Below are 25,833 nucleotides of genomic sequence, written 5' to 3'. Positions count from 1 at the left end.
TGTGCCACCTCAACCACTTTGCCTCCCAGCACCACCTGCTGACCTCAGACAAGGTCCCTGAGGAGGGAGCTTGGTGTGTATACAGTTGTGCATCACTTGACGATGGGGACATGTTCTGAGAATGTTCGTCAGGCGGTTTTGTCATTCCATGAACATCATAGTGTCCGTACACAAACCTCGATGGTGCAACCTACGACACACCTTGGCTCCACACTGCTAATTTTATGGGCCACCATCATGCTTGTGGTCTGCTGTTGACCAAAACATCATTGTGCCATGTGTGACGATCGTCTCTCAAAGATGAAAGACACTTCACCTGCTCCTCCCCACCTGGAGTCAGGTGGGCAGGTGAAGGGACAGCTCATCCAAGGTCAGCCCCGGGATTGGAAAGAGTGGACTGGTGCCTGGGCTCCTGTGTGTCCACACTGCCGTGGACGTGGCCGTCTGTGGCTTTTCATGGTCGCTAGTGGCCATGTGGTGAGACTGTCTGTGTCAGCGCTGTTTCTTCCTGTGTTCCAGGGAAACTCCAACAACATCGCCACAGTGGACATCTCGGCGGGCTTCGTGGGCCTGGACACCTACGTGGAGATCCCAGCCATATTCCTGACAGCATTTGCAACGTACGCGGGGCCTGTGCTGTGGGCCAGCCACTTGGTGAGCTTCCTGAGCTCAGAGGCCAGCAGGTGAGACTCCCCTTTGTTTCCCAGCAGAGTGTCTGATGGTGAGTAACGCCATGTTCCAGATGTGGGGCATCCGAGCACCAAGGGCCCACGGTCTTCTTTGTCTACTTTCTTTTCCTTAAATAAGAATGAGCATCCACAGCACATGGTCAGAGGGTCTGGGTGGGGCCCGTTCAGGTCCTGTGTCCGGATGGCTGGGGACGCATGGGGGCAGCCCAGCCTTCGCTGGCCTCTTCCAGGTCATACCAAGCATGGTTTCCAGGGACACAGGAAGGAAAATCCCTTCTTGGTTTCTCTGCTTGCTTGTGGCCTGGTTGGGGACAGGGGAGTCTTCCCTTTCGGACGTGAAGACGAGATGCTGGCTCTCGCCTCCAGGATCACTGCTGGAGACAGGAGCCTAGACAGTCCTGAGGGGATGCTTGAGGGGCGCTCACCGTGTCACCGTGCCCTGTCCTGACCTCATGGAGGCCCACAGTCTAGCTGGAGAACAAGGCCAGAGTGTCCTCCCCTGCTGCTGAGAGGCCCCTCAGCCTCCACGTGGCCCCGCCCCTCTGGCCATCCCTGAAGGCTCCTCTTCCGCCTCAGGAAGATGCCCCAGACCGATCACAGCCCACCTGCCCTGCAGCCCAGCGCGCTCTATCCACCTGTCCCTCTCATGTTTGGTGCTTCCTTCCTTGTTCATCGTTGCTCCCGCAGAAAGGGGCTTCCTGAGGCAGGGGCTTCATGGCAGCCTCAAGCCTGGCGCGGCTGGGCAGAGTGCCCCTAAAGTGTGTGGGCTGCCAGGCTCTGTGCCTCCCCAATGGGCCCAGGCTCTCCTGTCTGAAAACGGTGTGATGGAGTCGTCTCCAGGTTCTGGGGCCACATGAGGTGTCGCGCAGTGCTGGAGGAGTGAGAGCCAGGCGGTGTCAAGGCTCCCTCGGTGCCTGCCCCCTCATCAACACCACCGCTCCCCCCAGCACCTTGGCATTTCTGTGCAGACTCAGTGACGCAACCCATGGGCATGGCCTCCCCTCTGCCTCAAGCATCTGTTTCAGCGCTGGACCAGCCTCCACACACCGGGTGGGCCATGGAGCACGTGGGACACAGCCGTCAGGGAGGCCCACGGAGACTGCCACCAAGGGGAGGCCAAGGCTTCTGTCCCCGTGCCCCTGTGACCCCTACCTGTCTGCCCCCTGTTAAAAGTGCAGCCCTCACTGTTTTGACCGCCGACCCCGTGTCTGAGCCTCCCCAGACACCTCGGGCCCTGCCTCTCAAGGGGCACTTGGGGCGCTCCCCACTGCCTCGGCCTCCTTCACGGGTTCCTCCCAGCCCCACCCCAGGTCCACTCCCCAGCCCAGCTCCTGAGACGCGGGCCTCAGAGACCCTCAACTTCTGCCGCCAAGTTCATTCCATGGCCCATGTTCTCTCTCACTCGTTCCGCGTTTGCGTGAGGGGTGAACGTGTATGTAGGCATGAGCCCAACAAGACTCTCCAGTCGGATTTTAGAGCAAGAAGGCCCAGTGAAGGTGTCAGCATGGAGAGCAGGCCTCCCGCTCCGGAGACCCCTGGCCTCACACGCATCCCGCTTGCTCTCCTCTTTCTGATCTGTGGTGGTTGATGTTTGGCTTCTCAAACGTGAGCATCTTGTTTCCCCAGCTGGAAGGGGACTTCCTGAGGATAAGGGAAGCCCTGGGAGTCACCTGTGTCTTCCTCGGGGGCACATTTTGGGGCTGCTTGTGGACAGACTCCCCTTAACTTAGTCACTGATGATCAGTACCTGCAAGCCAAGGCACTGCTGGCTGGAGCCGAGGGACATGGGAGTCTCTGCACCGCCCAACACGCCCTTCCAGGCTTCATTCTGCATGTGAACCTGCATCAGCCGCATACCACCACTGAGCTGTTGGTTCTCTTACTACCAGGTTCCAGACATCTCTCTGAGGGGGATTTGGTTTGGTTGACAGGCCTGCTGGGTCGGCTCCGACTGAGAAAGGCAAGAGGCCTTGGTCCCCGTTGGTGCTGTCGCATGTTGAGGCCCAAGGGGCCACGAGTCAGTGAGGCGTACACACCTCTGCCTTGGAGAGCTGCTCTGCTGCATGCGCGCGGCTCGGCCCAGCATAGCGTGTCTGGGCTTCCAGCCTGGCCCAGCAGGTGGACCAGGGAGGTGAGGGCCTGGTGGCGAGGGCTGGGCTTCTGTGAAGAGCAGCTTCCCAGCTGCTGAAATCACGATTCCGTTTTCCCAACCCTTTCCATCTGTTGCATTTGTATTGAGGAGAAAAAAGACAGATGAAGCATTTTTTTAAAGTGAGCTGAAAGCATTTTAATCAGTTGGAAAGAACTGTATGATTTTTCCCTAAATAAGGAATGTTTCTCCTTTATTTTAGAAAAAGTTTTCTCCTTCATTTTTAAGAGCTTAAAACAAAGTTTTGCTTACTGTTTCTAATTTTTTTTCAATAAAATAAGAAAACTAGGGGCCGGCCCCATGGCCAAGTTAGCACGCTCCACTGCAGCAGCCCTGGGTTTCACCGGCTCGGATCCTGGGCGCAGACATGGTACCACTTGTCAGGCCACGTTGAGGCAGCATCCCACATGCCACAACTAGAAGGACCCACAACTAAAATATACAACTATGTACCGGGGAGCTTTGTGGAGGAAAAGGAAAAATTTTTTTTAAATCTTTAAAAAAAAAGAAAGAAAACTATAACCAGATAAAAATGGTAGAAAAAGACAATATATTTCTAATAGCTCAAAAGTTAGGCCTGGGTGGTCCATGACCCTCTTTCTCAGGGGCTGGCTTTGGGTCGAGAGCCTGGTAGTGTGGACAGCCATGCTGGTCCAAGCTGCAGGGCCTTGGTCCATGTCCCTAAAGCACAGGGCATCCTTTGCTGAGGTTACAGGAATGGTACCCCCACTCGTGTTGCTCTGGGAGGAACCTAAGCCAGTCTTCCGAGTAGGGAATGTTGATTGTGTGTGAGATTGAAATTCAAGGAAGGGCCGTGTCCTGGGAGCTCCACCCTCCCCTCACTGTCTGGTCGAGAAAGAAGCGGGATCAGCAGGCTCTTGGCTGAACACAAACACCGTAACACTCCACAGAGAGGGGCAGCAGAGCCCTGGGCCATGGCCCGTTCATCCACGAAGCTTTTCCCGAGTTTCCCTTTGCCAGGTGTTGGAGCAGTGGCCCTGGGGAGGCGATAAGGTAACACCTTGGGACCCAGCTCCCTGGGGGTCCTCTGCTTGATGGGCTGGATCCAGAGTGGGACCCACGGTACAGGCACAAGGATTCGCTCCAGGATCTCAAGTCTGGTGGGTGCAGCAGCAAAATGAACTGGTTACACACTGAGTGCCATCACAGAGCTGAGCCCAGAGCAGCTGAGTGCCTGAGTCTGCTGGCATCGCGGGTTGGAACAGCATCCCAGAGGAGGGTGTATGATAGAAGTAATCACAGCCAGCTGAGGGAGCAAGGGAAGAGCACATGCCAAGGGGAAGCAGAGCACGTTGCCTGCCAAGGGTGATGGGGCAGGAACCCAGCAGGAAGGACAGGCACCAAGGCCTAAGACGGGGGACAGTTGGGGCAAAGCAAGGCCACAGTGGGGGCAAGTGCTGTGAGCATGAGGGGCCAGGCCCTTGAATGGCTGTCGACACTCTTTGCTGGACAGTGAGCACATTAGGGGGCATCTTAGAGTGGCACCAGCTAATGGGGCCTGGTCAACGGACCTAAGGAGTCCCTGTGTAGAGCACGTGCATGCAGGTGCACACATGCATGCACACAGGTACACGTGTACACATGCACGCATAGCCATGCACACAGGCGTGCACACACTCACATGCACATGCACACACATGCTCTGCCTGTGGGCCTTTGCTGCCCCTACACAGAGCTCCTTGCCACTCACCTCTCATGTCAGACCCTTCCCAGCGTGAGTGTGGCACCCCCAAGACTCTCCTGAGCACACAAGCTGTCCACTCCAGTGGGCGTGCTTGCTTCCTGCCTGGAACTCCAGTAACCCCAGGGCCCTGTCCTCATACACAGCAGTGCTGACGGGAGCACACACAGTCAGTGAAGAGTGCTACACACATGACAGACTGTGCTCCAGGAAGAGCGGGCAGCAGTGACGAGTGGCATGGACTGACCACGAATAGGCCACCTGGAGACTCATCGCAGTGTTTGAGGGGAGGCGGCAGAAGCAGACCGTGCCTTAACCAGGACCTGGAAAGCTGACCTCTGAGGATTTGCAGGGTGGGTGAGGAGTCAGAGACGCCAAGGTAATGGAACTTGTTTGGATTAATCCCAGTCTCAGGAAGTTGCCTTAAAGAATAGGTCAGATTTACCTAACGATCGTGTTGATAGTTTGAAGACAAAGGGAGGACATTCATGGCTTTGAGGGATTGTTCCCGTGTCAAGAATGCTCCTCTTCACTGTTAGCAAACACTCTTGGGCTGGTGTCCCCAGACCAGACAAACCAGATGCCTACTGGACAGCAGCACAAAGAAGAGCTCAGAGCGTGTGTATCATCCTGTGTGGTTTTCTCTTCTTTATTTGTACCTTATAACACATGTAATATATGAGTATAGTAGTACATGCATTCATTGTAAAATAAAGAACTATGCAAAATTTACGGGTGCATTTTTCAACAGCACTTTACAGGTTGTGGTGGCCTGGAGAGTGACTGGAGGCCCACCTGCAGCTGCTGTCTCCTCGGGCACCTCTGCCCATTAGAAGTGCAGGCTCCTTCCCACCAGACTGACTAGATCCAGACTTCAGGGGTGGGGCTTCCCCAGGACTCACCATAGCCATTTTTCATAGAAGTATTGATTACCTGTATGTTTGTGCCTTACATGATGCAGAAGTGGCACATACTAATACAGATTTCCCTTCTTATTAACAGCAGTTCAGCACTGAGTCATGCCGGCTTCTGCTACGCGCTGATCGGTTCTTTTCCAGTTTCTGCATATATCATTTTGGTGACATCCCTGCGGTATCATTTATTTATATGGAGTGTTTTTTCTCCAAAACTTCTCTATGAGGGAATGCATCTGCTCATCACGGCTGCTGTTTGCGTGTTCTTTACAGCCATGGACCAGACCAACACCAAGTCTTAGACTGTGCTATTAAGACCCTGGAAAAATAACATTTTTGAAGTCTACTATTTACTTCATAGATTTACATGCAAGAGCACTCTTAAAAAAAAAGATGTGAATTTTACAAGGTTAATGAATAGCTTTAATTTCTTTGACTACTGTACTTGAATTTAGATTAAATAGTAAATGGTTTAATACAAGTTCACTTTAAAATACTTAGTTCGAATATGAATTGTATTACTCTGTTGACAATCACTCCAGAAACTTCTGAACTTTTAATTTCCTCGGGATTAGTTATGATATGATCCAAATGTGTGCATTTAAGTGGATGAATAAAAAGGTCCAAATCTGTTGTGGTGTGTGTGAGCTCAGAGAGCCCAGGAGCTCGTCTGCTGCTGGGGTTTGCCTTGTAGAACTCAGACCCCTTTACGATCCTAGAAACCCCTGGGGTCCCATGGAGCTTTGGTTTATGTGGGTTACATCTGTCAGTGTTTATGGCATGTGAAATTAGAACTAAGACGTTTCAAAAACATAAAGACATAAACCCATTTCATGTTAATATGCCATATTTTTAAGAAAAATAACTATTTTCTAAAACAAAAATATTTACTGAGGAGTGTGGCTTTGCTTTACATTTTTATAGCTCTCTTTAATGTCTGGCTTAGTTGAAGACAGTTGGATTCTGCATTCAGTCTGTGGTGATGTGTGTGTTTGGTGGAAGTAGTCACAGATACATAGTTGGAAAAGGAAGAAGAATTTTAAGATCCTTTTTCTGGCCATTGTGGATGTTCTTTTTTGATACTGCACTAAAACTCGACAAATGATAGTTTCTTAAAGGTTAGTTGGAGAAAAAAGGAACCAGTGTGTGTACAACAGCAAGACCCTCTTGAGGTCTGCTCCTGAGCTAACAGACTGTACCAACGCTGTGGGCCTGGTCCCACAAGTCCTGTGACTGTGCTCAGGACCGCCGCTGGGGGATCTGGGTGAACGGCACACGGACTCTCGGCAACTTCTTGTGAGAGTTAAACTATTTCAAAATAGAAGTTATTTTTAAAAAGAAAGGATTAGTTGCAATGTGAAATCTGAAACCATATCAGTGAACCTTTGTGCTCAGCTTCATTAAAATCTGTTGATCTGGAGGCTGGCCCCGTGGCCGAGTGGTTAAGTTCGTGCGCTCCGCTGCAGGCGGCCCAGTGTTTCGTTGGTTCGAATCCTGGGCGCAGACATGGCACTGCTCGTTAAACCACGCTGAGGCAGCGTCCCACATGCCACAACTAGAAGGACACACAACAAAGAATATACAACTATGTACTGGGGGGCTTTGGGGAGAAAAAGGAAAAAATAAAATCTAAAAAAAAAAAAAAATCTGTTGATCTGTCTTGCACCTGAATGGATCTTTTACCCTGGTGTGATTCTGTGATATCTACGTTATCATTTGAGATATAACAATTCTATGAGTGATATAGATGTTCCAAATGTTGACAGTTCATTATTCAATGCCAAAAATCACTTATGTCTCCAACAGTCTTATCAGAAAAGTCTTTAAATATTGGAAGCTCACAGTGGCAGATACAAGTTTTCCAAAAACAGAGCTGGAGAATATAGCTGACTCCCTGTGTTGCTGCAGGAGCACCACAGAGCTGGGAGAATGGGGGCTTGATCAGGATGCTGGAGGTGCGGGTTGCAGCGCTTCAGAGAGAGCAGCCGAGGTGAGGCAGGGACACCCCACCTGCAAGGCCCTTTGAGTCTGACCTTCCCACCAGCCTTGTACTATTATTATCAGAACTAATGCAGATGAAAAGCAGGTGTGGAGGCTGAAAATCCCGCCTAAGGCCACGTGGCTAGTGAATGTTGTGGGCAGTCTGCTCAGACAGTACCAGGCTCTGCTGTAAAACCATCCTCCATGGTGAATGATATGGGACGAAGAACCAGGTGCTAGAGAGCTGCTCCGGGGGTGAGCGGCCAGTCCAGGCTCAGTTCTGGTCCAGGGTCAGTGGCCGGGCTGGGCTCAGTGGTGGGCAGAGAACAGAGCAGCCACGCAGCAGAAGCACAGAGGCGTGCTGCCTGCCTGCCAGCATGTAGCTCAGTGGGGTGCCTGGGTCTGCCTGGAGCCTCCTGGTGGGCCCAGTGGTAGGAAGCGGGATCTGGGGGTGCCAGCAGCCTCTGGGAGGTTCAGGGGCACCTCAGACCTGGTCTGAGAAGAGGAGGCTCCAGACCTTGCCTCTTGTCCCCATGTCGGAAATGGCAGCACCCCACCCCAGGTGCCCTCATACTCCCTCTCTGTCAACACACTCCGTCACCTGGCCTGGGTCACCAGCAGCTCCTGCCCACATTCCGCATAGAACAGCCGTGGGGATCTTGGAAACTGAAAACCAGGCCACAGTGCCCTGGTCAGACCCTCCTAGGGCTTGTCTCATTCACTGAGAATAAAACCCAGGCTCCTGGGCATGGCCCGTGATGGCCCTTCGCCTTGCCCTTACCTCCAAAGACCCTCCAGTCTGCAGCCACACCAGGTCCCCCTGCCTCGCAGGGCGTGTCCAGCGGTGTGTGGTGCAGCTTGTGCAGCCCTTCCTCCATCACTGCCCTCTTACCTATGACCTTATTTCTCCTGTTGCTGCCCTTCCCCCTCCTCACCTTCCCAGGGTCCGCCCCTCCTCCTTAAGGAATAATGATTTGATGTCGTTTGTTATTTTTTTAATTGTAAATATTTCAAACAATAAAGAAAAACACAAAATTTTAAAAAGAGAAAATGTTTTTAAATCTCACCACCCAGAAGCAACAATTATTGACATTTGGTAAACACGATTCGTGACGTCTCTCGAAGGGAGGGAGGGAGGATGCACCCGGGAAGATGCGCTGTTTTTTTTAATCCAAAGTATTTAATGTAATTTTCCTGAATTTTAACAGTAGAAGAAGAAATTAAAGTGAAACCAAATAAAGTGCTGAACTTTGGAAAGATGTTTTCTTTACAAGAAGTATTAGATCATAAATATTCCTGTAAAATTAAGAAAAAAGATTAGAAAAATGTTGAGACTGGAGTAACGTTGATTTTTACAAATTAACTACTCTTTCCTATTTTAGTCCATATCTATGGACTCCTGCTATAAAACACGATAAAATTATCACACATTCTTCCTTCCTTCCCCTACTCACCAAACTTTCTTGGAGGATTATCATCACCATCTGTAACACATATACTTTGGTCTGTAATTTACGCAACTGATCAGTTTTGACTCTGTGATAAATGGCTCACGCTCACCCCCAGTCCTTCCCCACTGCTTATTCTTTATTTTCTTTCCTCCATTTGCAGGGTGGATTTTATTATCTGTTACTTTTTTTCAAAAAAGATTCATGAAAGAACTGATCAATACCACCAAAGTTAAAACCACACTTCCACCACTGTTTCTGCCACCTTCGTGGGAAACTTGTACGAGGGACTTGTAAGTGGTGGCAGGTGCACACCTGTAATACCTCTTGCTGGTAGTATTGATATTTCCTGCATGAGGTGACTTGTCTTGGAGAAAAAATGTGTAACAACTTTTTTAGGTTGTCCAGGGTTCACCAGAAGGGTAAGGAGTTGGAACTGAGAACATTTTTAAAAACCTACTCTGGACTGAACTGAAAATGGCAATGTGCCTTGAGAATTTCCTCATCTTAAATAGCCTATTTTGTTTCATTGCCGGTGGGAAGAACATTAATTATCCCATGTATTTTATCTTGGAAAAAATAAAACTCTGAACCTTTTTCTTTAAAGAAAAAAAGATTCCTGGATGTGGACTTCCTGAGTCGCTGCATCTGTGTGGCATCTCCCTGGGGAATCGCAGAGGCCTGTCTGCTGTTGTCCATGGTTGCAGATCACCCAAACCGAACTCACTTTCTCCACTTACACATCACTTGCTTCTATTGCTTCTTTCTTTCTTTTTCTTCGTCCCCCTTTCCTTTCTTCTTTTCTTCTGTTTTTTCTCTTTGTCTTTCTGGATTTTTTTCCTTTCATCGTCATTGGCTTCTACATAGTGATTTTTCTTCCATTCCAAAGGTTTTCTAGGAAAGTGGGGTTTTCTCTCTCTTTTTTTAATTGAGATATAGTTGGTATATATTAGTTTCAGTTGTACAACATAATGATTTGATATTTGTATTATTGTGAAATGATCACAATAAATTAGTTAACGTGCCTCACCTCATGTAGTCACAATTTTTTTTCTTGTGATTAGAACTTTTAAGATCTACTCTCTTAGCAACTGTTTTGTGTATGTGTGTGAGGAGGATTGGCCCTGGCTAACATCTGTTGCCAATCTTCCTCTTTTTGCATGAGGAGGGTTGTCACTGAGCTAACATCTGTGCCAATCTTCCTCTATTTTATGTGGGTCACCACCACAGCATGGCTTGATGAGCAGTGTGCAGGTCCACACCTGAGCTCCAGACCTGTGAACCCCAGGCCACCAAGCAGAACACGCACAGTTAACCACTACACCACTGGGCCAGCCCCTCTTAGCAACTTTTAAATATACAATACAGTATTATTAGCTGTAGTCACCATGCTGTAAATTACATCCCCAGGACTTACTTATCCTATAGCTGGAAGTTTGTACCTTTTGACCACCTTCACCCATTTCACCTACCCTCCCATCCCCCAGTTCTGGTAACCACCAATCTATTCTCTGTATCTATGAGCTTGCTTTTTTGTTTGTTGTTTTGTTTTGTTTTTTGTTTTTTTAGATTCCACATACCAGTGAAATCATATGGTATTTGTCTTTCTCTGTCTGACTTATTTCATTTAGCCTAATGCCGTAAAGCTCCATCCGTGTTGTCTCAACTGGCAAGATTTCCTTCTTTCTTATGGCAGAATAACGTTCCATTGCATGTGTATGTACCACATTTCTTTATCCACTCATCCATCAATGCACACAGGTTGGTTCCTCCCCTTGCCTGTTGTGAGTAACGCTGCAGTGAACATGGGGCGTAGGTATGTTTTCGAGTCAGTGTTTTTGTTTCCTTCAGATCTTATGATGGTTCTATTTTTAGTTTTCTGAGGAACCTTCATACTGTTTTCCATAGTGGCTGCACCAATTTACATTCCCACCAACAGTGCAGAAGGGTTCCTTTTCTCCACATCCTCACCAACACTTGTTATTTCTTGTCTGTTTGATGGGAGAGTGTTTCTTAATGTACAAATATTTAATATTTAGTTTGCAAATATTTAAGTTTTTTTTAATCACTTTCTAAAATTGTTTTTTCTAGTTACAAGACATCTCCCACTTAACATCAGTAACCCATCCTGAAAATCCATTGTTTCATGCTGAAACACTGACTGGAGATCTATTTCCCATTATTTTGAATAGGAAATTATGAAAATGCATTACACGACATACCCAAGCACCCAACCAGTTTCCTAAAATGTAACTGCACACAGTGAAATGGCTACACATGAGTAATACGCCACCATGTTAGGGTGCAGAATGCCTAAAACGCTGCTTCCTGGTCACCAGTTTGTATGGTTGTGAACAACAGTTGCGCTTTTTTTTCTAGGTTCTTAAAATAGAAACTTAGAATCATTTTAAGTTTTTTTTTCTTTCCAATATAAGCATTTAAAGCCATATGTTTTCCTTTAAGCTTTGTTTTCACTGCTTTTACAAATTTTCGTATGCTACATTTTTATTATCGTTCAGTTTGAAATATTTCTCAGTCTACTTTTTTTTTTTTTTTTTGAGGAAGATTAGCCCTGAGCTAACTGCTGCCAATCCTCCTCTTTTTGCTGAGGAAGACTGGCCCTGAGCTAACATCCGTGCCTGTCTTCTTCTACTTTATATGTGGGATGCCTGCCACAGCATGACTTTACCAAGCGGTGCCGTGTCCACACCCGGGATCCAAACCAGTGAACCCCTGGCCGCTGAAGTGGAACGTGTGCACTTAACCGCTGCACCGCCAGGCTGGCCCCTCTCACTCTATTTTTATGGCCTAGCATTTGGTCTATTTTGATGAACATTCCATGTGCAATAGAAAAAGTGTGATGTCCTACAAATGTCAACTGGGTCAAAGCAGTTGTCAACCAGAACTTCCATATCCTTACTGATTGGTTTGTCTACTTAGTCGATCAATTACCGAGAGAGGATTGCTAAAATTTCCAACTATGATTGTGGGTGTATGTGTTTCTCTCTTAGATCTTTCAGTTTTTGCTTCATATATTTTAAAACTCTTATTAGACACATGTACATTGATATTTGTTATATCTTCCTGATATATTTATTTTATATCATTGTGAAATATCCTTCTTTATCTCTGGTAATATTCCTATCTTAAAGTCTATTTTGTCTGATATTAGTACTGCCACTCCAACTTTCTTATGATTAGTATTTACATATGTCTTTTCCCATCCTTTTGATTTCAGCTTACTGTGTCTATCTTTAGTGTGGCTCTTGTAAAATCACAGCTTGGGTCCTGCTTTTTTATGCAATCTGACAATCTCTACCTTTTAGTTGGACTATTTAGTCCATTTACATTTACTGTAATTATTAATAGTATTAGATTTAGAGCTGCCATTTTTCTATTTCTTTCCATTTTTGTCATTCTTCTGTTTCTCCTTTCCTGCCTTCTTTAACAGATTTTAGTATTCCATTTTATCTTCACCCTTGTCTTTTTTTTTAATTGACAGACATTATCTTTTAGAATAGTTTTAGGTGTACAGAAAAGTTCTATGGCAAGTATAGAGTTCTCATATTACACTCCCCCCCCCAACACACACATAGTTTCCTCTATTATTAACATCTTACATTAGTGTGGTGCACTTGTTACCATTGACGAGCCAATATTAATACATTATTATGAGCTAAAACCCATAGTTTACATTTGGCTTCACTCTTTATCTTGTAAATTTTACTAGTTCTGAGAAACATATAATGGCATGTATTCACCATTATAGTATCATATAGAACAATTTCAGTGCCCTAAAAATCTGTGCTCCATCCCTCCCTCCTCTGAACCCCTGGCAACCACTGATCTTTTTACTGTCTCCATAGTTGTGCCTTTTCCAAAATGTCATATAATTAGATTCATGCAGCATGTAGCTTTTTCAGACTGGCTTCTTTACCTTAGTAATATGTGTTTAAGGTTCCTCCATGTCTTTTCATGGCTTGATAGCTCATTTCTTTTTAGTGCTGGTAATATTCCATGGTCTGGATGGACCACAGTTTGTCCATTCACCTATTGAAGGACATCTTGGTCGCTTCCAAGTTCTTGGCGATTATGAAGAAATCCGTGACTGGTCAGTGTTACTTGGCAGGAACTCAGCCCCGCTTGCCACCCACTGAGATGCTTGGACCCGGTTTGAAGCTGCATGCAGGGACCTGTAAGGAGCACAAAGAGGTCTGTAATGTTGCCTGTACAGAGACCCACAGAGCCCACGTCAGCGGAGAGAGGCTCAGGGAGGGAGGCCTGTACGAGAAGAAATCCTGGGTTATGCGGCACGTTTAGACACACGGAGAGGATGTCTGCACTTCTGTCAAAAGTCGGGGATGACTCAGCCACAGGTTCATGGGAACATCAACCTGTTGTGAATTTTGAGGAAAACAAGAAAAAGTCATGGAACGCCATAATCCTCACCTGTCAACTATGTTTAGGATCTTAATACAGAACATGATTTTACCAAAAACATGCAAAAGTGCTCCTGGGAGGATGAGGAGAGAAGGTTGTGTGTCAAGTTGGGAGTGTAAGAAAACTAATCCCAAAGTGCAATGATAAGAAACCAGTAATCACATACAAAATGGGAATAACCAGAATAGTGGTGTAATCATTTTTTCCATAAGTATGGAGGCATTTTGCCAAAGAAAGTGCTTGCTTATGGGGCAGAAATACAGAGTTGAGGACAAAACAATGGTCCAACTGATTTTTAAACTAGGTGCATTATTAGCTTGATTTAAATATATGTTAGTGTAATTTACCATCATAACAGATTAATCAAAAAAAACACAAATGATTATAATAATCAATGAAAAAAGACATTGATAAAATTCAGTACCCGTTTGTGCCTTTAAAAAACCTCTTAGCAAACTAAAGATTGAAAGAAACTTCCTTAATACGTTAAAAGGTATCTGCCAAGATCCTCGGTAAGCCCCGTCCTAATCAGTCAGAAGCAAGAAGGCCTGTCATCCCCATTCTACTCAAGTATGTGTTGGATCTTAGCAAGAACACTCAGGCTAGAAAACATTCAGAGGGTTCGGAAAGCAAGAAGCAAAATCGTCATCAGTTACAGATGATATTGGAAATAGACAAATTATTAGAACTGGAAAGAAATTTTTACAATGTTGCTGGGTACAAAATCAGTATACCAGGTCAGTCATAGTGTTTAAACCAGCAACAAACAGATAGAAATGTCATTTTTAAAAGGACAACATTTACAATAGCCACAAAAATGGAAATGCATCTCAAGAAAAATCTAACAAAAGTCATGCGAGGCATCTATAGAGAAAAGTGTTAAACTTTATTGAAAAACATAAAAGAAGACCTAAATAAGTGGAGAGAAGACCTATTCAAAGACGGAAGGACTCAGAATTGTCAGAGTGACATTCTGCCCAAATTAATGTGCAAACTGAATGCAATTCCAGTCTGCATCCTGGCAGGTTCTGCATGGCATGTGACAGTCTTATCTAAAACGCACATGGAAAGTGCCAAGAGCAACATTTGAAAGAAGAAAGATGTGGGACTTGTAGATCAAAAGAAAATAATGAAGAACATAGAAGAAAAATTGAGTAAATATTGGAATATTGGTATATGTGAGAGATGTTAAAAACAGCTTAAATAACAGATTTAATAAAGGCACTGAAATAATTGGCTTAACATGTAAAAGAGAAAAGTTACTCGAAAAATTAGCTATCCATACAATAAAGGATAAAATGATAAAGGAGATAGATGGATAGGTAGAGATATATACACATAAATACATACATATCTAACATTAAGAGATAAAATGAGATCTCTACCTCACATTATAAACAAAGATAAATTCCAAGATGGATTAAAGACCTAAATATAAAAGCAAAACTGTAAAACTTATACGAGAAAAGGAAAAATATCTTTAAAACATCAGGATAGGGAGGATTTCTTAAGAAAAAGGAAGACAAGCCATAAAGAAAAAGATTAATAAATGTGATTTACTTTTTGACAAAAGACACCACAAACAGATGGCAGGACAGCTAGACTCTGCGATAAGATATTTGCAGACTCCAGAGGAGCGGTACCCAGGGTGTGTGTCAGGAACTCCTAGAAATCACGGAGCAAGCTGGAGGATAAGAACGCAGAAGAGGGGCTGGCCCCGTGGCCAAGTGGTTAAGTTCACGTGCTCCGCTGCAGGTGGCCCACCTATTTCATTGGTTCGAATCCTGGGCGCGGACATGGCACTGCTAATCAAACCACGCTGAGGCAGCGTCCCACGTGCCACAACTAGAAGGACCCACAACGAAGAATATACAACTATGTACCGGGGGGCTTTGGGGAAAAAAAGGAAAAAATAAAATCTTAAAAAAAAAAAAAAAAGAACGCAGAAGACACTGAGCGACTGACCCACACAGACACCTCCTGGGTAACTGTGGAAATGCAAGTGAGAACAAGGAGACGCCATTTCACAGCAGCCATGGGGAGGACATAGCGAGGGGGTGCTGAGTGGGATGGTGAAGATGGTGTTCGCTGCTGGGGTGGTAACTCGCATGTTTCTATCTCGTACCATCACCATGCAGAGCACCCTGAGCTCCTGGCAGAACTGAAATGCACATGCCCACAATCACACCTCGGCGGGCGGGGGATGGCTAGAGAAAGTCTTACCTGTGAACAAGAAGACAGGTGAGGATTTTCATTGCAGCCCTGATTGTAACAGTGAAAAAGGTCATAATCTAGGTAATCTAGGAGTGCCTCTGTGCCGGAATGCTGAATAAGCTGTGGTTTATCTACACAGCGGAATAGAGTACATCAGTCAGAATAAGTGAACCAGAGGCACCGGAAGCACCACAAATAAATCTCAAAAACATAACACTGAATGCAAAAAAGCATATTGCATAAAGATTAACTACAGCGTGACACCATTATGTAAAGTTTAAAAACGTTCAAAACAATATAACGTGCACGGACACACACTCTTGTGGCAGAAGCACAAGACCCACAGCCAACTCGAGGCGAGGGAGCTCTGGCCGCTCCTGTAACACTTTGTATATCGAAACATAAAAGAGAAATGTGGACCAAGTACAGGGAGTAAACTGCCAGATTTTAAATTTTTGTGTTTTAGTTTTGAGGGCAATGCAAACTGAGCCTCGGTGGCGGGTTCCTGTGGGTGGAATCACGTGCAGCACTTCATGTTCAGCATTTTCCTAATTGAAATACAGACTTGTGCAGGGAAAGAGGAGACGCTGAGTCAGGCAGTCGACAGCCACTCGCTACAGGCAGCTCCTGAGCGTTTGGATGTGGCTGGAGCTCTACGTGTAAAATACAACCAGATTTTTGGACTTAGTATGAAAAAAATAATGTAAAATCTCTTTAGCCCATGGTTCTGGTAAGAGCAAGCGCACGTGCTCGGGTCAGGTCATGCGGCAGGGTGGAGCACGGGGCACCCTCTGGAGCCCCCAGCTGCGGGCCCGTTGATAGCTGTTGAATGGAAAACCGAATGAGATGGGTTAGCAGAGTGCTGAACTGAAGGACCAGACAGGTGTGTGCAGGGCGTGAGGGACAGGCCTCTGGGGTGGGTGATGGGGTGGGGCCACTCAGCCAAGAAGGGGGAGATGTTGAGTTTGGGTCCTGAGGGACCCTGAAGCGGGTAGGGAGCAGGCAGTTGGCTGTAAGAGCCCAGAGGTCTGGAGGGAGATGGAGACTATGACATTGCCCACCCCATATCTGGGTTTGCACAGCTCCCTCAAGTGCCGCTTAGGGATGGAAGTTTGGTCCTGCCTTGCGGCTGGAACAAGGCAGGGGTCCAGGGCACCAGGAAAGACTGAGCTCACGCCACTCCATCTTGGCCACAGAAGTGTGTTCCCTAAGCCTTTACAGCTTTCCCACCTGGAAGGTGGGTGTTTTCAGGATTGAGAGAGACAGTGAACCTAAAGTGCTTGGCACACAGGGCCTGGCCCGTGATGAGCCCTCAAGATGAATTAGCTGCTGGTTAGGGGATACCCACACCGACAAAGACAGTGGTGTGCACTTCAGGTTCAGCACGGATCCCAGGGCTGGCTGCAGCTGGGCAGGTGAGGGCATGGCCTCCAGCAGCTCCAGGAGCCTTCCTTCCCCGGGTGGATGGGTATGGGCAAGAGGTGAGGGGGCGGAAGTGCTCGGCAGGAGCACGGGTGGCGACAGAGCCACAGGCAGAGCTCGGGATGTGGGCTTCAACAGGGGAGAATTGAAGTCATGAACGTAAGGAAAAAATAACCTGGGTTACACTTGAAAGGCAGGAGGGACTCTCATGGGCAGGCCACTGGGACAGGCGTGGAAAGCGCCGCAGTGAAGGGGCCAGCAGAATAGACCCTGTCCTGCCAGAGAATGGGAGGGAGGCTCCCAGCAAAGGTGACGTCCCAGCTGGGCCAGGACAAAGGGACGGGGTCAGGGGATGGGGAAGGGCACGTTCGCAGAAGGAAATGTGTGAATCAAGGACTCAAGGCCCAAAGCAGAGGGTCCAGGAAAATCCGTGTCAGAGAAGGTCCCTTTTAGAGCAGCCTGGGGGCCATGAGCTCACAGTCATGCAGCCTTTTGTCTGCGTGTGTGCTGAGTCTCCTGGCTGGACTCAGAGCTGGCCCCACCCACACTGAGGAGAGTGACATGTGCCAGTGTGGATTTGCAAAATAATTGGGTTATTGTGGCTGTTACTGAAAATATTTGCAAACAAGCCAAATGTAACTTATTTTCAGAAAGTTCTTCCCTTGGACAATTAATTTTAATGTTTCAGCTTTATTAGAATATTCATCTATTCAGACCTATTCAGGTCCGTGAACACCTGTGGCCTGATGAGGGCTCCAACAGCTTCATTCCCACACGGTCCTGGCCCAGGGAAGGGGTGCTCGTCCCTCAGGAGCCCCATATAGGAAGGAATTCCTGCAGAAAAGAATGAGCAACCATGAGCCTTGGTTGAGTTCTTTACTGGGTTCAGTATTGTCTCTCAAAATTCTTGTCCACCCAGAACATGGCCCTAATTGGAATTAGGGGCTTTGCAGATCATACTGGATACAGTGGGATCTAAATCCAATGAGTGTCCCTTTGGGAGACAGGGAATGACACCTAGAGACAGAGGAGAAGCCCACATGAAGGCAGAGATTGGAAGGACGCGTCGGCAAGCCAAGGACCGTCAGGTCTGCCCCAGCCACCAGAAGCCAGCAGAGGCGTGAGAAGTGGACTTTCCTCAGAGCTTCCAGAAGAAGCAACCCTGCTGATGCCTGGATCTCGGACTTCAGGCCTCCAGACTGCGGGACAATGAACAAAGCACCAATGCGTGGCACTTTGTGAGAGCAGCTGCAGGAAACCAACACAAGCTCCTCAACATCCTGGCCCCTGAGGTGGTCCCGGCCAATAATGCCAGCCCCAGCGACACATCCTGACGTCCCTTTCCCTCCCCCTCATCCAGTCAACGCCACTGCACACCCCGATGCTTATCCAGGCAGCCTCAGTCGTCACACCTGTTTATTCACATGGCCCCACCAGATGGCAGTCCCTTGCCAGTCCGTCCCCAGCCCCTGGCGGCCCACAGAGAAGGCTGAAGGTCAGGCTGGGCCAGGTCCACAGGGTTTACCTTCCTTCAGGGGAAGGGCAGTTCCTGAAAGTTTCTGCAAGGATAACACGAGGTGACCCATGTTTTAGGAAGACGTTGCCTCAGGACTGGAGATGAAGAAAGGGCACAGGCGGGTGGTTTAGGAGTGTAGGGACCACTGCAGGCACATCACGGGAGATTCAGGGCCTGGACGACGGGAGAGAGGCACGCAAGTGGGGCCCTCCAGGAGCCGTGGGCAGAACAGGGTAGGGCGGCCTCCTCCACCACTTACTGCTCAGCCCTCCTGCCCTGCACACGTCCCAAGTAGAGCTGGTCACACTCCACACTGTCGGCCAGGCCAGGATGAAAGCCAGCAGAGCCGGGGAGTAAAGGGCTGTTTTGTGGAGGGTATTGTGCTTTAACATAGATTTTACTGATCCTAAAGTGACAAGATTTGTATTGACACTCTGTCAATCAACGGCAGATCAACGGCAGATAAAAAGGCAAAACGGAGATCAGGGTTTCTCTGGTGAGACTCACGTGTAAGCAGCTTCCCCTCTACACAGGGAGATTTTAAGAAAACTGTTACAAACATGGCTCTCTGGCAGGAACTACCAGGCTTTCTCCTGCCACCCTGGGAGTCCTCAGGAGAATTCAAACTGGGGACAGGATGATATATGCACACTATTTTCCTAAGTTAAATTTTGTTGGGGTTTTGTTCCTGTCAATTACTATGCTGAAAAGTGGCAAATAAAGTGAAGATATTGGGTCATCTGGAAAGTGACATGAGGCTGCCGCCTGTGTCTCATATAAAAAGAGGTACACAGGTATATAAATTTTGTACTTATTTATATGCCAGAAGTCATTTTTCGTAAGGTCTACATCGTTTATTCATTTTCTTTCATATCTTGGAGAGAAACAGTGCTTTGGGGCAATAATAACTTTGAGGGCACCGGGGACAGCATGCGTGCATGCAGCCCTTGTTCAGAGGGGAAGCTAGACCCAAAGATGACCTAGGAGGTCAGCACCAACCAAGCCGCAGCAGTCTGCATAACACAGACCCCCTGGGTACCCAGGAGCTCAGTCTGGCCCCTGCACTCGCCCCAACCCCAATGCAGCTCTGATGTAGCTGCGCTGTGCTGGCACCTGGGTGAGGGGCCACCCACCAACCTGCCCCACCTGCATGTGACAGAGTGAGGGCCTACGTGCAGCTCAGCCCCCACCAGCTACCCTCCGAGGTATGCTCCCCATGCGCAGATCCTACATCGCTGCACCAAGGGGACGCACCAGTCCACAGCCAGGCCACACTACCCTGGACAGTTTCCAACTGGGGTCCTGGATGCCCCAGGCAGGGCTGCTGGCCTGGCCCTCAGACACCACCCAGGAGGCCGTGTGTGTTTGTATGTGTGTTTGCATGCATGTGTGTAACATGTGTATGTGCATGTGCCTGTGCATGTATGCATGTACATGTGTATGTATGAGTGTGTGCTGTGTACATGTGCACACCTGCATGAGCATGTGTGTGCACATATGTGCATGTGCTCGCTATCATGTGTGTGCCCATGCATCTCGCGTGTGCGTGCATGTGTATATGCTCATGTGTGCACTCGTGTGTGTGCAGTGTGCCTTTGCCTACACCATGTCATGACACCAGACAGGAGTCAAAATTTCAATCACAAGCAATTTGATCTTCACCACAAATGCCATCTGACTGATTTTTTAAATTAAATGATTATTTAATTGAATTTCAGTCGAAAGTTCAGTTGTGTGGTTCAGATTTGTGTTGCCAAGACAGAGCACCCTCTCTGACTAAGGAAGGCATGTAAACCCACGTACCTGAGGCCCAGGAGCACTTGTTAATCCATCTTCAGGAAACACGGCTTGTTTGGCAACTACATCATGTGTCATCTTAAATTATTCCCTTAAAAGTAGACAACTTTAATGTTTAAACCAATAGCTTACAAACTCAGCATTAAGCCATGTAAAAATGCTAAAATGTATTTAGTTTAATTTTGGTGTTTCATCATAATAATAAACTCTCAGTCTGGCCTCTACCAGGCCAAGAGTTATTGTTATTCTGAGAAGCAGAATGAGACCCATTTTAAGAAAGTTTCAAGAACTGGCATTATTTTCCAAGGAGCATAAAGAGTCAATTCTAAACAACTGACTTAAACTTTCAGAAAGTAGAATGAATGTGGATAAAAGTGCTGCCAAGAGTCGATGACCTGGAGGAACTTGCAGAGGCCTCGAGACGCAGTGCTAGTCAGAAAGAATTGAGCTCTGTGACTCTCCACTCACTTCCCTGAGCACCGATCTTTGGAACAATTAGAGTTTGGGGATATTTGGGATTTTATTTCCTCCAGTAAACTTTAAAAGATAAATCCCTGGTATCCCACATCAGTATCACCCTCTGTAAAGTGAAGTTAATAATATTCGTGGAGTTGGAAACACTCGCATCTTTAAAAATCTCATCTAGTTGTTGGTCACATAGAAGTTTGCTGGGGAAAAGCAGCTCTCTGTGCCACCAGGTGCTCCCTGCTGCCCCAGCCAGACGACCTTGAGGACGGCCTGATGCCCTGCCAGCCCCTCCTGGTCCTGCCTTCTAGTCTAACCCAAGAAAAGTCTGAAACTTTACACAGGTCACTGATTTTGATAGCAAATTTGAAAGACTCATAAGGCACCTAACATTTTAAGCTGTCCAAATCGTGTAACCCCTCCTAAAACAAGGAGAGTATGGAAGCTCTGACATCTTACGTCCATGCTGCCCATGTGTTGGTTCCATGCAGGCAGTCCCTGCCCAGCTGCCTTCTGCAGGTGCGCTGTGTGCCCACCCGTCAGGCATACACTGGCCTGGTTGCCTCCGCTGTAGCGGTGGGAGGTCAGCCTTGCAGCTGCCGTGAGGTCTCTGCTCCAGGAGTTGGGCACAGCCCCTCTCAGGAAGCAGGCACGCCTGACAAGACCTTATTGATTTGATGTAGGTAGGTGGGAAAGTATTTTAAAAGTCACTTTGCTGCCACTTAGCACATTTTCTGCTTTAGGTTGGTGACCAATGGGCTGGTGGTGCAGGGGCAGAAGTGGAGCCAGACCGTAACGACCAGTGGTGGACTACTGGGCCATGCCTTCAGCCTGGCTGAATCCAGAGGCCTAACATAGACCAGTATCTCAGGAGGCCTGTGGATGAGAACCTAGTAAAGTGGCCCTGAATGATTCTTTCTCCTCAGGCGGCATCAACATGCCAAGGAGGGAACATGGGCACACAACCTCTTTGATCAGATCCCCACGTTTTCTAGTAGTTGTCCTGGAATCAGTACAACAGGTCTGCCACCTCCGTGGATCAGCCAGGGTGACAGGTCCTCACCGGTCTGTGTGGCCTCCACTACAGCTGGGCAGCCTGGCTAGGTCTCAGCTGGGACAGCGCCTCAGTCTCGGGGGTATACGGGAACACAGGCTTTAGGCAGGGCATCTGGGAGCTGAGGAGAGACCTCCTTCCAGAGCCTGCACCTGGAAACCACCTCCATCCCCAAATCTGGCTGCTATTCCACAGTTGGAAGTGAACCCCTATACATTGCAAAGATATTACACATTATTTCTCGAGCTTTTCTCACCTAAAGTGTTTTGTGCTGTGCTCACCCCCGGCAGAGCACTGGGTGTGCCCCATCTCCTCTTGCAGGAGGCACTTGCCGTTTGGGTCATGGTGGGGCTCTGCTGGGAGCATGCTCACAATCAGTGGCATACCTGCCTGGTGCCACCAGCCCAGGACATGGGCATTAGATCGCCATTTCCCGAGACCCTGAGTCTGCTTGGCTCCCAGCCAGCCCACCAACTGGATGGAAACACACTGCACCATCATCTTCACCATCATGTGGAACACATTTCATATTGTGTGTGTAAATATGCACACACATGTATATCCTAATGATTTACAAGTATGACCTTCACATCAATTAAGGCTATTTAAGGGGTATATTTTAAGTGAAATGCTACAATATTCAAAATTACCAGATTAATGAATTAAACAGGAAAATAATTTGCCAGAAAAACTATGACTGTGACTTTCCAAAATAGGATTGGATTGTTCATAGATATTAACCAGAAATAAGCTCAGCTTTGCAGTAGAAACCCCATAGCCAGTTTCCAAAAACAGCAAAGTATGGAACCTGGTACACACAAAAAGGTTAGCTTCAGAAAGAGGCTGGATGAAGTCAGCCAGCGATCAGAATACGACTGTTCAAACTCAGGATCTGTCAGACCAAACTCAACCATTTCCCCCAAACTGATGTGTGTAGACATCCTCCAGCTCCAATTTGATGAATATCTCCAGTAACATAGCAATTAATTTAATAAAGGAACTCACCAATTTTAAATTGCAATAAATTTACCAAACATTTTCACTGTTTATGGAGAGCTTTACAGTAAGAAAGTATCGACAAAAGCAGGCACATCCGTGTACAAAGTGTTGCTGTGGGTGCTTTTCTCTTCTTTCATTCCTAAAGTACCAGCAGCTTTGTCCTTCTGTCCTCTCCGCGAGGGTTCTTCCTGCCGCGAAACCACCCTCGCGCGGTGAGCTCTCACCAGGGACCTTGGAGCAAGACCCCAGGAAACGGACTTGCCAAAGAGAAGTGCGGTGGGGGCGAGCCAACCCCAAAACATTTATTGTAAACTTTAAAATGGAATCCGGATACGAACAGACACAGAAAAGAAGAGATACCTCCCAGACACAGAAACGATAATACTGGAGGACCAGTCTCTGGCCGGGAGCCCTCAGCGGCGCCGGGCCAGACTGCCCCTGGAGATGAGACGCCACGGCGAGGCCTGGCTCTGCGCCCCGCCAGCCCCGGTCCTCCCTCGCTGCGGTGGTCTGGTGCGGAGGAGCACGAGGGCGCGGTCCGTCCGGGGTCGGCCCAGGGGCTCAGCAGGCCCGGCTCGGCTCCCAGGGGCGCACCGCCTCGCAGGGCGGCCGGCAGCAGTAGGGGTACGAGGCGTTGAGGTCGGGGTCCGAGGGGGCGTACCCCGGCAGCTCCACTGATGGGTGCCCCCCGCAGCACACCTCCACGCCCGCCTCGTCGAACGCGTGGAAGACGCCCACGTTGATGTAGGAGACAGCGTGGTGCGCCGCGAAGCCCGCGCAGTCCCCCGGGGCGGCGAAGTCCGACTCCTCCGGGGACAGGATGGAAGCCTCGCTCGGCCGCTGCTGCAGCCGCCGCCCCCGCCGGCCCCGCCGGCCGCGCCGCGCCCGGGAGGCTGGCAGCTGCGCGCGGAGCCCCGGGCCGCTGCGGGGCCGAGCCAGGGCCCGGCCTCCCCTCCGCCTGCCGCGCCGGCCGCGCCGGGCCTGCGACGACTTGTAGTTCTTGACCAGCAGGAGGCTGAGCAGGCCCAGGAGGCACTCCAGCGAGTTGAAGACGGTGGACAGCACCAGGCCGCGCTGGTAGTCCTTCAGCTGGCGGCACTTGGCGGACGTGGCGCTGTCCAGGGTGCTGCGTGCGCGCGGCGCGCCTGGGGCCGGGCCTGGGGCGGCGGCCGCGGGGCCGGGGGCCGGGCCGGGGGCCGCAGCCGGCGCGCGCGGGGGCAGGCAGTAGTGGGAGTACTTGCGTTCCACTAGGGACACAGTGTCGCCGTCGATCACGGCGCCCGCAAAGGCGCTGAGGACTCCGAGCATGAAGACGAGGACGCCGAGCAGGAGCAGGTTCTGGCTGTTCACCGGCCCCGAGGACCCGGCTGCCGCCCCCGGCTCTCCCGGCGCGGCCTCTGGAGCCCCTGTCGGAGCCGCGGGGACCCCGAGCCCCGGGCCCGGGCCCGGCCCTTCGAGGGGCGCGTCCCGGGGCCCGCAACAGAGCAGGGCGGCGCCGAGCAGCGAGAGGCCGGCAGCCAGCAGCAGCCCCGAGTAGAAGGCGCCGGCGGCCGCCCCCAGCCGGAACGGCTCCCCGCGCAGCTCCGAGCCCAGAGAGAAGCACTTAAGGCCGACGGCGGCGGCGCTGAGCGCGCAGGCGAGCAGGAGGCAGGAGGAGAGCGCGGCGCAGGCCCCGCGGACGCTCCACTTCATCCTCCGCGCCCAAGCCGGCCCGCACCCCGCGCGCCCGCCGCCGCCCGCCGCCGCCCCCGCCGCCTGCGCCTCCTCCCGGCGCCGCGCGGCCGGACCGCCGGCCTCCTCCTCATCCTCCCGCGTCCTCCCGGGCCCGCGCCGCCGCCGCCGCCGCCGGAGCCCACATCCTCCGCCTCCCGCTGCCGCCGCGGCCCCGCGCCGGGAACCGATGCGGCGCCGAGGACCGCAGGGCGCGCGCGCCCCCTCCCCAGCCCGCGGCGCCCCTCCCAGGACGCTCCGCTCCCCCCACCCCGCCCGCGGTCCTGCGCGCCTGGCCCAGGCACCGCCCTCCCTCGCCCCCCCCCCCAGCCCCCGCAGGCCCTAGGACGCCCCTCCGCCGCCTCCCCAAGGAGAGTTGGCCCCCACCCCCGCCGCGTCTCTCCGCCTTCCTCCCCTTGACGGTGCCCCTGGCCGATTTGGGAACGCCACCCCCCACCCCAGGGCTCTCTTCCTGCGACCCCCGCAGGCCCCACCCCCAGCACCTCCCACCTCTGGTGCCCCTACGTCTGCGCCTCCCTGGCGACAGGGCCAGGGCCGCACTCCACGCCCACCGGCCTACCAGCGGCCGGGAAGCCTGAGGAAGTTAGCTTAGGGTGCAGGGAGAGGGTGAAGAGGGGAGGAGGGGGTTGGGAGGGGGTAGGGGAGAGAGCCTGCGAGCGGGAGAAGGGGAGGAGGCGAGTCTGGGGGAGAGGGGAGGGAGGAGCGGGGAGGAAGGGAGCCCCGGTGGGGAGGAGGTTTGGGTGCGGGGTGCTGGGGGAGGGGGCCAGGCAGGTGGAGGAGGAGGAGCTCGGTGCTGGGGCCCCCCCCAGAGCAGCCAGGGAAGCGCCGGCTCGTGTGCGTGGGGGTAGAGGGAGGTGGGCATTGGTGCTGCCAAGCTGGAGGTGAAGCCTCAGCCTGGATGAGTCTCGTCTGGGCTTTAGTCTAAAAAGCCCTTCTCCGGGATCATGCAGGAATTTCCCCCAGACTTGGGTGCGTGTGAGTTAATTCATCAGAAGGCGGTTCACGGCCTAAGTGCAATGCGGGGAGGGGTCGGGGGACGGCAGCAAACTGCCTCATTCCGACCAGGATAACTCCAGGTGGGTGAGAGGAAGGCGTGGGGAGGGATAGGGAGGAGGAGATGGCCTTCCCCCAGGCCTCTCTGGGCCCTCGCCTCTTTCTGAGAGGAGACCTGGGGAGGGGGGTGTCTCTGGAAGGTCCTCTGAGGTCCCACCAGGCCGAGTGGGCCTGCGCGCGTGGTTCCTTCCACAGGGTCTCTGCCGCCGCAGCAGCGAGGCCCGGGGAGCCGATGACTCACCCTGCCGGCTAATTACAGC

At 50.2% G+C, this 25,833-nt stretch overlaps 2 protein-coding genes across 18 annotated transcripts in view; one reads left to right on the top strand and one right to left on the bottom strand.

Moving 5' to 3' along the window:
• PIGG (phosphatidylinositol glycan anchor biosynthesis class G (EMM blood group)) overlaps window positions 1-6,087 on the top strand; it is a 50,223-nt gene extending 44,136 nt beyond the window's left edge. For 5 of the 17 annotated variants that reach the window (XM_070615302.1, XM_070615295.1, XM_070615306.1 and 2 more), the window contains 2 exons: window positions 520-683; window positions 5,543-6,087. In XM_070615302.1, the coding sequence (XP_070471403.1) occupies window positions 520-683; window positions 5,543-5,756 (378 nt within the window). In that variant the 3' untranslated portion in view covers window positions 5,757-6,087. Of the gene's footprint in view, window positions 1-519; window positions 684-4,686; window positions 4,920-5,542 lie in introns of all 17 variants that reach the window. The other 12 variants (XM_070615298.1, XM_070615308.1, XM_070615305.1 and 9 more) reach the window with 5 other exon arrangements.
• A 13,219-nt stretch (window positions 6,088-19,306) lies between these two features.
• On the bottom strand, window positions 19,307-24,748 carry TMEM271 (transmembrane protein 271). The gene has a single exon (XM_070613519.1). It carries the CDS (start codon window positions 24,479-24,481, stop codon window positions 23,351-23,353), a length of 1,131 nt encoding a protein of 376 aa, XP_070469620.1. The 5' UTR covers window positions 24,482-24,748; the 3' UTR covers window positions 19,307-23,350.
• Window positions 24,749-25,833: the final 1,085 nt, after the last annotated feature.

Source organism: Equus przewalskii, chromosome 3 (assembly GCF_037783145.1).
Source record: "Equus przewalskii isolate Varuska chromosome 3, EquPr2, whole genome shotgun sequence".
Lineage (NCBI taxonomy): Eukaryota > Metazoa > Chordata > Mammalia > Perissodactyla > Equidae > Equus > Equus przewalskii.
This window is presented reverse-complemented; position numbering and strand designations above follow the sequence as displayed.

Coding starts and splice junctions, on each gene's coding strand:
- TMEM271 (XM_070613519.1), bottom strand. CDS start 24,481: ATGAAGTGGAGCGTCCGCGGGGCCTGCGCCGCGCTCTCCTCCTGCCTC.